Here is a 14607-nt window from a genome sequence, read left to right as displayed (position 1 = left end):
CGCATATATCCATATTGAAGCACGCAAAAGCTTTGCTTACATATAAGATAGTAAACTTCCTCTATAACGTGAAAACATATATATATATATTCACAGAGCGAATCGTAATTATGTTTATACAGTATACAGGTCTTTACACTTTTGTTCACTTCTTAAGAAACGTGTCATATGATTGTACTCTCACCTACCTCAAGCTGTCCACACGTTACATTTATAACTTGGCTACCGTTGCCGTCTGATGTAACATTGATCAGATACCCGAGGATGTTGCCATTTGGAAGTGATGGTCTGGCCCATTGCATTGTGATGGAATCTGCTGTTGTATCCAATACATCCAAACTAGCCACGGGACCGGACTCTATGGAAACGGCTATATTCATGTCATGTGCAGATTAGACTATAAAAAAATGCCTCGTTATCATGTTGAGAGATTTTATGACGTTGAGCACATTTAAACGTCATTTGATTTTTCACTGAGAAAATAATGATCACATTAGATATAAATGCTTAACCGTGACGTCCGAAGTCAGGAACAGTTTGATGTACCTCCGGTGTGTGTGGTATAACTCATGGGAGAAGTGTTTCCATCGTATGTGTTGAATGCTTGTACCTGTAATCAAATCACGTCAAGTTCATCTCTAAACCTGTGATGAGGACGTTAGGGGGAACGACATGTACACAATTACCGTACTGTGATGCACAATTGTTTTAGTTTCATATAATGTCGGATGCAAGCATGGGATTATAAAGTACAGTTGTTCCAAAAGTACATTGCAGTTCACCTCGTGGTGTCCTTATAATTATGCAGTGATCAGTGAATATGTTTGCTTGAGCAATCTACATTTTATGTGAGTATAAAGACATCAAAGTTAACATTGATTATTCACATAAGAATGTGCAAAGATGAGTCTTCAGTGGATATAAAAATAGTACGCGTTTGCACATCTTATGTGAACAGTTTGCCCTCACTCACCGAAAACATGTAGTTTACTTGAGCTGTCACGGGTACCACCAGTGAGTAGTTACATTTGGAATCAGGTTGAGCTGAAATCATTAATCCTTGGGGATTTTCTGTCACGTTTGTTGTATATTTCTCCTGTCAAAAAACAAACAAAGTAAACCTGTGAGTAATTACAGTTGGACTCAAAATCAGCTGGAATGTTAAATACTTGGGGAATGTGTACCACGCTGTTGTTATACTTTTCCTCTGAGAAGAACAACAAAATAAGAACTCACAAAGCAAATAATTCAGCACTTAAAAGTCATTTCATTCATAACATGTTATGTGTGACATGTTCAATCCTTGGTGATTTTCATTCATTGCTGTGATACAATTTTAAATCAAACCAAATAATGCCACACATTGCATACAATGTTCAATGCATAGGCACTGAATATCCGTTTCATTTTTGCGTTTTTGTCGGATGAGCGGCAACCCATTATCCGTTAAGTGAGGTTAAAGTAAACTAAATGCAGTTACACCTTATTTCTACACTAACAGATTATTAAAGAAAGTGTAATTATACCTTTGCAATAAAGAGACATACCTTAGCTTCATACGACAGTTTGTAATATCTTAAGACGCCATGTCTTTCGGTTTCAATGGGACAGGAGAAGATGACTTCAACACTGGTATAATTTCCTGGATCCTGATGGATGCGAAGATTTTCTACCTTGCCAGGAGCTATGAATGCAAACTGGGCTTTATTAATAATTCAGGTTGGGTACAGTCGAAAATACGTGGCTTAATTGTGCTCAAATACTACAAAGACGATATTGATGTCTCTGTCACATTATGTAATTATACAGTGAGTGAGTGAGTGAAAATTTAAAGTCACTTTGGCAATATTTCAGCCACCATATCGTGACTAAAACAACATAGATATTAACAATATCGTTCCAATCGTCGTTCCGCAAACATTATGTTTTCTTATGACACATGGCTTACGTGGATTCCTTGAATCTCATGCAGTGTAGACTGTATGATGGTTTTCATGTTAGCATGAATTGTATTGACATACCTGAACTGTATGATTTCATTATCAAGCAATTTTAGTACAGCCCTATAAATAGCTAAATATGGCAGACTTTCAGGAGGTATTTATCCGTCTATAAGTAATTCGGTTTGAGGGTTCCTGGTTCTATTGATAAAACAGTTTGTATCCTTTTAGATTAGTGCCTTACGGATACATATCCTGATGTTTTACGTGTTATAGCATACTTCTTTTCTATTCTTTTCTGATAGGATTCTTCTTTTCTACCAGATTACGGGAAATCCTACTCTATTCGTGATGTTAGAACTGTGATTAATAGTCATATGAGGCAGTGTAATACGTTGTGCAACAATGCGTCACCTTTTATACATTGTACATGTAGAGATATTTTGACTAACATATCTACTATATTTAGACAGTGTCAGAATGTAGTGGCAGACTCCACGGTATCAGAAAACATTATGGATTTTCTAGCAACTTAGTTTTGTATGTATAAGGGGTTCCAGCTATTACCTTTCAATTATCGTGATTTTTAACATCACATAATTCGTAGTAATTTGGCAAAATGTTTCAAAACATTAGTCCAACTGGATAGTTCCACTTTGTGTAGACGCACCCGGGAGACTGAACCCAGTCAGAGTGGATGGGTGTGCACTCAAGTATAACGAAGATTCCATTGGCTGGTTCATTTGCCGATACGCTGCAATTCGGACTCATTGTGGGTTTTGTAAATACATGCTCATTTTTTCTGCATTTGCTTTCGATCCAATCAACAAATACTGGGATGGCGAACTACTGCGTGGCTGGAAACTGTCGTTCGTTCAAGTACAAAGCAGGACTTGAAACTGACAATCTGAGTTTGCACCGGTTTCCGTCCGATCCAGTAAACCGGGAAAAATGGATGCTGTTTGTTTGCAACCCAAAGACATAATAACATGTCATGTGTACAAGTATCACACCTGCCTGTCTGTATAATTACAGTCCCTAGTATGGTGAACTACCTTCAGTTGCTGGTGATCTATAGCCTATTTATATATTGTGTTGTGCTCTAGAGTTAAAATGTTTTAGATTTAATTACTAGTTTTCCATTTATATCTGTGATATTCTAGTTGTTTTACTGTTCTTCGTTGACAGTATTTTATACTCTATCTTTAATTATTGTTAATATCTATGTTGTTTTAGTCACGATATGGCTGAAATATTGCCAAAGTGACTTTAAATTTTCACTCACTCACTCACTCACTGTATAATTACATAATGTGACAGAGACAGAACTCAGGTGCGCGAGCCATAAATCAATATATTTTGTTTATGGTGTATAGCCTGATACGTTTCAAGTTCAAATTGCATGTGGTCAATGATTGAAGTTGTGTATTGCATATTGTCATTAGCAGACAGACAGGCAGGCAGACACATAGGTGTCAATAAAACGTATATTGAGTTTTGTCTGTGACAGAGACTGCTTAGCACAATCAACATATTTTTCTATGTTTCCATAGACATGTATTAAAACATTTCACTTTTCAAGCTGAGCAATTTTTAACAAAGAAATTAGTATTTCTAATGCTACACTTTCATGAAAACTTGGTTTGCAAATCTGCCAACCCCCCAAAAGAAAGATGTGAAAACATATAAGAAAGAGTATGGGACCAGTGTATTTTTATTACTCCAGACCAAAGATGCTTGTAATCACAAGAAACATCTTTTGTTCTCCAACTTCGACCACTGCGATAATCCTTGCACGCATCACTTGCTGTGTTTTTTACGAGTCGCCTTTCCGGTTTAAGCCGCGCGAACCTAATCACTGAACATGCGCTATGGGCGCAGCGCAGCACGGCTGTTGAAAACACTTTTCATCCCAGAGCTGGGGTGAAATTAGTGAATCGTTTGAACTCCGATTTCGCGGGGGGGGTTTCATCGCGTTATTTTTCATCTTTCTAAGTTGAATTTGCATTTCTGATAATTTGTTACTCTAAGTCCATACCGAAAGGTATCAGAATCTGCAGTTTTGTTTTGCGTTGCATGTGACCTTTAACTTTTGTTTGGTTCTTATGAACTAAAGGTAATAGAGTGAGTGAATGAGTTTACTTTTTCGCCGCACTCAGCAATGTTCCAGCTACATGGCGGTAAAGTTAAAAGAGAAATAATGAGGATGATTATAGTATTGTGTACCTGACTCTTGAATCCGGACAGTTTCATTTACAGACAAGACACTTGAGTTTCCAACTGGAGTAGCTGCTGTGATGTTGAAGGTGTACTTCCAGTAACTCAAGAGACCCTCAACCAGGACGGATGTGCTATTAAATCCTGAAGGATAATAACGTGGGACAAATGAGTTGTAAAACATGCTTAGGTACCTTTACGTAGTATCTACATGCTACTCCATTACTTAACGTGAATGAAGTAAATCAAGAATATTTACACAACTTGTTTGTCAGGATATACTGGTAGGTGTACTAATATTTAGTCACACATCACAAATAGACGGTTAAGACATCGAAGGTTAACATAATACTGAATCCGCTTATTGACAGCATAAATATTAATGTTATATACTTTCACACCAATACAACATATATCAATAAATTCATAAACCCTGAAAAAAGAAGAATGTCAAACATGCATAACAACCAGATCAAGTTCCAAATAAGATAATAAGAATGTGTCCATTTATGTAGCGCCACATTCCACACTGGTATGCTCATAGTGGTAACCATCAATAGCACAGCACATTATTAACCTGGGTAACCCAAGCTGCCTGTTATAGTCAAATGACTTATTCCACCGGGTACCCATTTTTCTGCTGGATGAACAGAGCTGAACACTTTAACCTCCAACATGCCCCGACGCTAAGGAAGTAGCAGGAGGTAATTCACATATTTGTAAGCTGATGCATACGGGCGTTGTATCGAGACGTTTGACATGTTATGTAAAATCCTTGTATATACTAAAGTACTATCATGTATGTTAAGAATATTAGAAATGTAATTCTGCTCCAATAGCGTTAACCCCAACTAATATACCGACATAGCTCTGTGCACTGACTCAGCATTCTCCTAACTGATGCAGGAGCAAAACTTACCTCTGGTCGTGATAAAGAATAAAAATTTGTTATCGGTAAAACGTGTAATGTATTCGACAAAACTCATTTCCATAAGCATAAAAAAATCGCCGCTAAAAGCAGTGTTCATTGTCGTGTTTATAAATCACTATCGCTTACAGTTCAAGTCAGGATTTAAATCGGACATCCAGTTTGTAACTTATGCGTCACATTTGGATATTTGTGCGAGAAAACCTCTATGGAAGGTGAGGCATTAAATTTTTCCACCTTGATCCAACGTGAATCTAACACCAGTGCAACATAAAGTGGGTTGTTACATGCTCGAGTTTTATGGACAGACACAGATAGTTTTTAAGTTTAGCCATTTTGGCAACTGTAATGGCAAATGGGGTAACATTTGAAGCTGCAGCACCTTGCCATTAACCGGCTTGTATTCTTCGAAAGAAAATGAAGCGATGGATAACTTGTTACTACAACTACTTAATTTACATATGACTAACGAGTTCCACAGTGTTATGAGATACATATCAAGACAGAAGTGTGTGCTGTAGCTGTCCTCGTCGTTGATTTACATCCGTAGTTCACTCCGATTGTAACCCGTAATCAACCAGTGCCTTGACCAGATTGCAAATACTAGTACGTCAACAATCGGGTACTGTCACATATGCTTTCCTTTCCCTTTTCCACCAACTACAATGACAATTTGTGCAGTAACTCGGTTCCTTATCAAAATGTTAGTTAGTTGACGAAACGGTCTAAATGTCAGTTTATATACCTATATGCCTTTATTTAAATTAAAAGACATACCGCTGACACTGACAACCATTTTTTCTTGGAAGCTGTTTGATGTTAAGTGGGTTGCTTCCCCTACTGTGATGTAGTAGGTGGTCGGTCCGTCCTGGTGGTCAGCGGGCTGCCAGAACAGGGTCACACTGGACGAGCTGATATTAAAGACATCTAGCTCCTTTGGCGGTGACGGAACTACATGAACAAAATTGAGTATCTCTATAAGCTTGGGAAACAAAACGTAGCTAAAATACAGAAGAACACATATTCATATAATTTTATAAAATCGTAGGGGATGTTCTGTTTTGTGGTAATATTATTTGGGAACCAAGTTTATATTTAACAAATGATTTTCCCATTCAGAAGGTGTTATGAATTGCGCGCATTCACGCCAATTTCGTGCAAGCGTCTTACATGATGGGCACGTGAACATGGTTTGGGTAAAATTCGAAGCAAAACGAGTTCGTGTGTCGCTGCACACTTCATTGATAAAAACCCAGACTGAGAATTACGATATTATTCTAAACTCAATTCAACGTGCAATTGGCATTTTGGAAAAGATCGTTACGTTTCACGGTTAGATTACAATAACTATATCTACAGACAAGTAACGTTTTAAAAGTAAAACGATTTACTTATGTGTGAATTTAATGTATAGAAATGTTCTCAACGTTTCCAGCCAGCATATGTGCTTTGACACCTCCACTGGTTGCCAGTAAAAGCTAGAATAGAGTTCAAGCTTCTCTGTATCATCTATCGATGCCTCCATAACACCAGCCCTGACTATCTATCTGAACTCTTGACTCAAAACACTCCAGCACCAAAACTCCGATCAAGTGACCAAAATCTCCTCCAAGTTCCTAAATATCGACTGAAGACATTTGGCTCCAGATCCTTCTCCAGCACTGCCCCTATCCTCTGGAACCACTTCCATCAGAGTTGAAACTGTGTCCAACCTTTGAGTAATTCAAATCAAGACTAAAGACCCATATGTTCTCCAAGTATCATAGTGACATTTAAATCCAGTCAACACTCCCTGACTTTTATCTTTATACAATCCCCTTGTAGCGCCTTGAGCAGGCATATTTGTCTGGATTGCGCGCATTATAAATGCACATTTATTATTTATTATTTATTTATTATTAAGATAAAAAGACGGATAATTGCCCGGTGTGGTTAAATATGATTATTCATTACCCACGTGGTCAACGTATGGGTAGGTGCATACTTATCTGGTATTGCGTTGACCTGTGCCGTAACGACTTGACCAGAGATTCTAACGATTTGATTGGATAACCGATGACTTCTCAATTAGGTCACCTTGTGACTACTTTCTCATTCATTACAAAAACGTGAATTCATTCATTCTACAACTTTTACTACGTCAATTAAGTTTAACGTTATAATAGTTCAGGTCAAAAGTGTACACGATACATAGTGGTAGAGCGAACTGTATTTCTTTTCTAAGATGCCAAATTTAATACTTTCTAAAATTAATTACGATTAATCTAAGGCAGAAAATAAACAGAAAAACGACGATGTCTGTGACTTAAATTAACAATGCACGCTGTTCTAAGACGCACATTACCAGAAAAACAAATGATAAACAGTTTGATGACGGTTTACGTTCGGGTTAAATATCTTCTCTAAATTCTTTTAATTACATCTGTGATTAACGTAAACCAAATGGGGCAATAAGAACGTCGCATTTCTACCACAAACGTTAGTTTAGATCAGTATATCCAGTTGAAGCTGACTAGTCACGCCACCTTCCAAAGATGCTTTTTGGGAATGTAAACATTGCGAACGTTGCCGTGTCGCTGTTTAATTGTGAGTCGAACTGAGACATTTTTCCGTCGAAAAGACATAAACGTAATGTTTCCACCAGTGATGTTAGCCGGGTGAAGCAACTGCAAATCAAGTGACGGGGTGCTACGGAGTAGATTACTGTAGGAGGCTGTGCGAGGCGATGACAACGGACATGCTGCGTGACGTCGGTTACCAAAGGTACCTTTTATAACGAGGGGGCAGACGAGAATGGCGTGGTGACGTCAACACAGTGTGACGTCATGCATGTGGACTCCCCAACATTGCCGCCTTAAGTACGTCCAAGGGTGTCGGGGCGGTGGGGTAGCCTAGTGGTTAAAGCGTTGGCTCGTCACGCCGAAGACCCGGGTTCGAATCCCCACATGGGTACAATGTGTGAAGCCCATTTCTGATGTCACCCGCCGTGATGTTGCTGGAATATTGCTAAAAGCGGCGTAAAACCAAACTCAGTCAGTCAGTCAGTCCAAGGGTGTCGGGGTTGTGTTCTTGATAGCTAGTCCAAGCACACGAATTTGTTAGGTTCGTATATCTGTTACCTTACATCTGTTAGCTGGCAGGTTTCTTCGTCTGAGGGTCTCAGTGCTAAGAATTTACTTTTGTCCTCCAAGCACCACAAACATATAGAAAGGACGAACACGACATAAGTATTCGTGGGTTTGACTCTTGGCATTAAGCCAGGGAATCTGTGCTGACCTTCCACTTTGATTTCATTAAGATACAGATACAGTCTCCCCTGATGCTGTGAGACTTATATAATTCCCTCATTTCAAAGAGATCTATCACACAATTAATGTTCAATATCACAAAATCTCTCATCCCAGCTTTCTATTTGTGAATTAACTTACCACCAATGGAGGTTCTGGTCCTGTTGAGATACGTTTCACCTTGCCCTGCTTCATTGTAGGCATTCACAGTTAGTGTATAATTCTCAAATGGCAGTAGGTTCTGTATGGTGTATTGGACATCTTTGTTTATATTCAGAGATATGTTCATTCCAACGTCAGCGTGCAACTTGAGCTTAAATGAACATCATCTTTAGTCACAGCTGAACTTATTCCGATGATTCAAATTTTCTACATAAGTAAGAATAACCAAGGTTCATTTGAGCAACATACAGATATATTAGGATGTGAATAAATTTGCTTATCTGTTTCTCAGAAAACATAACAGAGAGGGACCCAGGCACTTTTGCAACCAATGTTTGCCGAAATTGCAATAGAAAAAGATTTTGAAATCAGTTATTTCGGTAAATGTAACGCGAGTAAACATTTATTTAACATTTATTGTTATGTGTTTCTTATTTCATAATACATTTCACGAGATCTGAATGTGACTCTTACCGTTTTTTGTATATAACTGCAATTACTACAAATTAGAAGTAGTTGGAAGTCCTGATCGATTGGTCCACTGCTGACGTTCAAACTATATCCAATTATACTTCCTCTGGTTTCACTTGGTGGTGACCACGACACAGATATACTGGTATTTGTCACATTTGTCACGTTGAACCGGGTGATAATCCCCGCCTCTGCAATAAACAAATTTAATACTGATTGTTATCTGTATATAAGCATGTTTTAAATGAATATCGGCGATAGAAGTCAATCTAATACATCATCTAAGGATGTACGTCCACTAATTTACATTATCGATACTTCATACTTACGTTTGTCCTTTGTTGTAAATGGGAATGTTAAGGCGTTGCTGTGGCGATTCCCTGATACCGTAATGATTGATATATTGTAGGTCTTGGCAGACTCAAGGTTTTCTATTCGTGTTTTGATGGTTTCAGTAGTATTGTCATGTACAGTCATGTTGAAAACAACCATATTTTGGTGCTTGACTGTGATGATATAACAGCTTGCCTCGCCATCACTTATATTGAAGGTCAGGGAAAGGTTTGATGCAGGAACCTTTCTTGCTGGGTTGTTTAAAACTGTAACTTGAGATGGGTCTGCAACGAAGAAGAAACATGATTTCTTGTTTGTGAGCACACTACCCTGTTTACCAAAACAGAGATGACGTCCCAGGCAACCAACAAGCACATTTTACATTGAGATCGTTTGGTTACGATTCTCTTCGTGACTCTTTGATTGTTACAGTAGTAACAATAGTTTCATGAAATCGATCCAGCCCAGTAAACTATTTACATGCTGTCCAGTGGGGATGATTGTGTCACTGTGGGTCTTAAAGATAATACCATATCTGGAGTCAATAAATTAGGCATTCATAAAAGACAATTTATCTTTATGTATGTACATAACCACAAAGGACACTTTCATGTGAGTTGTTGGGACTATGACTTATTCAAGTGTATAAAAGTGACGTCAACGTTACGATCACTCGAGTTGGGGTGACACTTTATGGTTAACATGCCAGAAGCGCTAATGTACAAGTTAGCAATTTATGTGAGCGTAACTAAGAGTTTGAATACAATTCATTTGTCACATGGAAGAGACCAAACTGTGGATTGAGACTTATATGTAGGTCGGTAGAATGTCATTCCAGATTCAAACTTGTTAATCATTACTCTCAGGAATATTTCCAAGTCAAATTTTGATACACTGAATCCAAAACATACTCTATTGAACAAAGGTTTTTACTTTCTACATTTATTGATTTGAATATTGGTATCAACTGTTCTCGTCACGATATGGCTGCAATATTGCCGATGTGACGTTAAATTTTAACTCACTCACTCACTCTATTGAAGAAAGATAAAAAGATTGATCATGTAGTTACAATCAAATTATTCTGTATGTAATATATGTGGACAGTTCGCTCGACATGTGGTCTAGCGTCGTCGTTATCGTGAGGAAAGGTCAAACCAAGAGGACGTGTATTGAGGAACGGGATGACAACAGAGAGAATGATCTCACCACGCTAATGCTGAACCTTCAGTTTTCCTTCGATCAATCAATCAATCAATCCTCTGTGTTGTTGTAATCTCACCTGACACTACCACGATATCTTCAGTAAAGTGAATTATTTCAACGCAATGCTTCTTGGCGAAACGCTCACTTCGACGTCGGAATGCACAGATACATATTCGACTTCTTATAATTATACTTATAAAGCATATGTTCGAGATCATCATGTGTAAAGTTTCAATACATTCTTATGGGACACCGCCATATAGCTGGAATATTGCTGAGTGCGGCGTAAGACTAAACTCACTCACTCACTTATGGGACATGTGGGAACCTCTCATTGTCATCATTACGAAAGCTATAAAAAAAAATGTTGTCTTCAAGTTTCAATGCTTCAAGTTCGTTCTTTGTGTAAACAGTTCTGTGCTAAAATACGTATGAAAAATCTAAAGGATATACATCATTAATGTTATATCTAACTGATATTAAGTTATCCTAATACTGTAGAGAGAATATTCATACGCAAACTGTGTGTAGAACTTAAACTTTCTTAATGCAAATGAGTGTAGCTCACCTTGCAGCAAGTCGACAATAGATAGAAATATCGTCTTCATAGGCTGGAATCTATACAATTATGTTTGGTTTTCCGTAACTTGTGTTGCTCTACAGATATGACAGCAATGTTCACATAACGACGAAACCCTCCGTTCCTATGATATCATATAGACAATGTGTCGTAAGTCCGGGCACCCATCACCAACACCATCCATGGTTTCCTTTGGATACAGCCTTTTTATAAGTAGATGATATTGATGTTAAGGCTAAAATGAACAACTTTTAGAATGTATGTAATCTTACCACTTCTTGTAATCGACCGCGAATTAACTGCCACAAAGACAGTCTATTGTCGAATGAGCTGTGAATGTTCTAAGCATGCCCATGTCACTGGATTGTCTGGTTCAGACCGATTTGTTACAAACAGCATCACACAGCTGTAATACTGTTTAAACAAGTATCTGCTCATGAGACAGTCATCACTGTACAATCGGCAAAGCAGAGATTTCTTATAAATGTGAAAAGGGTTTTGTCGCTTCTATTTATGTCTAAGTTGAACTTAAATAATTTCCAAAGTCTAAGAGATTTGTACATATATTGCACCACTCGTCCTCATTCGTCAGATTGATAAGAATACTCACATGTCCTGATGTATACAGGTGTGCTGTTTACTTGCTTCGTAACATTGTACTGGGTGATGGAAGATGTGATGATTATTTCATAAACATGTCCTGGACGTAGTCCTGTTATAGTCCTGTCCATCGATGAGTTCCAACTATGACCTTGGACTGTGTAGGTGACGTTGGGCTTGATATCGTTGGGGTTTGTCCATCCAAGAGTTATGTAGGTCTCACCAACAAACGTCGCTGTGATGTTGGTTACTTTCAGTCTCGAGACTAAAAAAGATTGAAAATCATCTTAGTACAATATTATAACAACAAGGATTCACTCTGGTCCGGACACCTCGCTGATTCTTTACATTCAACAACGTGACTTTACAAGTAAAAATGATGAAATAATATAGAATCGCTCGTGTACGAGTATGACACATATATCGTAGGCTCACGTGTACATCAATCAACAATATGCAGGTCAGGAAAATTGAAAAGGAATGTAAATTCAACAGGAAATATTGAAAAATGTTCCACCATGCGAATTTTCCCTTGAAACTCAAATAGACTTGTTTCAGTATGATGAGTCACATGTGTGGTTCTAATCTATTCCTTCTACTTCTCCAAGATTTCGCTTCTATTCATACAGATTGTGTCATGACCTGCTTTCTTTTTTCCCCACTATTTTGTCCACAGTATTTTTTATTGTTCTATGTATATAGCACATCATAATAACTTATGACGACTGATTGGACGGGAAATGACTTGCACAAGGTTGGACCATGGTTACTAATTTCATATCGGTTCTTGGTATGACACCTATATATATGTTATGTAGGGATTCTTTTCTCCATCATTTATCAGTACCGCCTCCGTGGTGTAGTGGTTAGAGCGTCTGCCCGGAGAGCGGAAGGTCGCGGGTTCGATCCCCGACCGCGTCATACCAAAAGACGTTAAAATGTGGTACTTGTTGGTTCCTGCCTAGCGCTCGGCATTAATGGGTTACAGCAAGGACTGGTCGGCTCGGAGTCAGTATAATGTGTCTGAGAGGGCTATTCATGCTTCACTGCGGCATGGTATCTCAGTGGGCTAGCACTATAAAACCAGCCTAAGTCTGGGCTAGTACAAGCAGACGCACATACACATACACACGCACGCACGTCGTCATATGAGCGAAATAGTCTCAAGCACGACGTTAAACCCAATTTCACCTCACCTCTCCATCATTTATCTGTGATTCATCTGTAAGACTTTATTCACTCATCCACAATCGACAATCTGATGAAACACTACTTTGGACTCACCATTACTACATGCCGTCCCATCCTGAAAGAAGTTCTCTTCACACTGACAGATGCTGCTGTAACACGTCGCATGTTCAGCTTGACAACACGACTGGGGCTTCTGACATGACTTGCCAAGAATAATACAAGGCGTGTCTGTCGTAGTAGGTGTCGGTGGTGGTGGTGGTGGGGGTGGTGGTGGTGTTGAAGATGGTGTTGACGTTAGTTGTGGTGATGTTGCTGTTGTCCATGTTGTCGATGTAGATGGTGAATTTTGACTTGATGGTGGTGAAGGTGAGAGTGAGGAAGATATAAGAGGTGTATCTGACGTCTGTACATCAGCATCCTGAAACAAAGCATTGTGCAGACACGATTATTTTACATTCAGTACAATATAATTTGACGAGGATATTATTATTATATTGATATTGTTATAAAACACTTTCTATTTATATGAACATTGATCTATGACTAAACGAGCGAAGGCCTTAACCTTCCCCCTTCCCACCACAAGAACGGAGTAAAATGAACACGAACTCTTCCAGTTGCGAATGTGAAGTTTCGTTTCTTGCTGGTTTTGGATAGCTGATGTTATTTCGAACTCCATATCTTCTTTCTGGGGAGGGTTTGTGTTCCTTTAGGCGTATGTGTGCGAGTCAGGCTGTGGCAGGTTTTACTTGTGAACGTTGCGTGTTTAGGCAGCGTTTTTTTATGGATTACCTGACCCTGCATGATAGTTAAACCAACATCGCTTTCATGCAGTCAACATATAGAATTAGTGCCGGCAAAGATTAATTTTTCCAAAATAGTACCAAATATTGGACGAAAGGGTAATTTCATGATAGTGCCATAAAGATGTCTCCTTGAAAAATTCGAGCATCATTGACTTGCAATATATTCTTATCTGCACTGAACGCAAACTCACTTAGTCACCGACTAACTTACCTAAACTTGAAAATCTTTGCTAAAACGAAAGAATATCCAACAAAATATATTTGGTAATACCTGTGGATTATTGTGTTCAGATGTGTTGTCAAATTTGACGAAAAGGACGTACAATATTGACTGCAGGGCATTCATGTGTTTCGGCGAGATTATTGGCTGGGTAGCTAGTGATATGATGTTTGCCTCAACAGTATTGAAACATATTATCTGTATGAGCACACTTCATTGAGAGTGAATCATTGTTAACGTTGCAGTCTTAGAAACAGAAATACAGTACGAAAAGATATATTATATGAATCTAACCTTTGGCTCGCTAAATGTCGAGAGATTTGACTGACTCGATATCAAACTAAAACTGCGATCAACATAGTTGTCATAACATTTGTCCTACATGAAAATGCTCCCAGCAAACTGAGAGCTGGTGTTTTCAAGATCACGTATGATATTTCTTGGTTCAAAACTGAAACTGGGACACGAAGATAACATGCGTGTATTACCTACCGCATAGACAACCGAGAAGAGCAGGAGGCAACAGAATCCTAATCCTGGATTCATTCTGGAGACAACGACAGGTACATCCGATGAGAAGTACTGGCTGCTTACATGATCCCACACTACTGCATGTAAAATTCAGGAGGCGTTTGTTGTAAACTACTTCCTCATTGTACAGTTGAC

The 14607-nt window shown here is 38.5% G+C and overlaps 1 protein-coding gene and 1 long non-coding RNA gene across 2 annotated transcripts; both read right to left on the bottom strand.

Annotated features, from left to right (window-relative positions):
* Positions 1-204: 204 nt before the first annotated feature.
* On the bottom strand, positions 205-1095 carry LOC124274832. Its single transcript, XR_006898051.1, has 3 exons — positions 974-1095; positions 547-610; positions 205-358 (listed from the first exon to the last, which is right to left on the bottom strand). It is a non-coding gene; the product is annotated as an uncharacterized LOC124274832 (long non-coding RNA).
* Positions 1096-3847: 2752 nt separating this feature from the next.
* On the bottom strand, positions 3848-14607 carry LOC124274879 (phosphatidylinositol phosphatase PTPRQ-like). Its single transcript, XM_046710250.1, has 10 exons — positions 14434-14607; positions 13136-13333; positions 13009-13072; positions 11735-11989; positions 9335-9622; positions 9009-9196; positions 8514-8685; positions 5863-6036; positions 4167-4301; positions 3848-3858 (listed from the first exon to the last, which is right to left on the bottom strand). The coding sequence occupies exons 1-10, from the start codon at positions 14485-14487 to the stop codon at positions 3848-3850; spliced, it is 1539 nt and encodes a 512-aa protein (XP_046566206.1). The 5' UTR covers positions 14488-14607.

Source organism: Haliotis rubra, unplaced genomic scaffold (assembly GCF_003918875.1).
Source record: "Haliotis rubra isolate DU_JTF1 unplaced genomic scaffold, ASM391887v1 Scf195, whole genome shotgun sequence".
Lineage (NCBI taxonomy): Eukaryota > Metazoa > Mollusca > Gastropoda > Lepetellida > Haliotidae > Haliotis > Haliotis rubra.
This window is presented reverse-complemented; position numbering and strand designations above follow the sequence as displayed.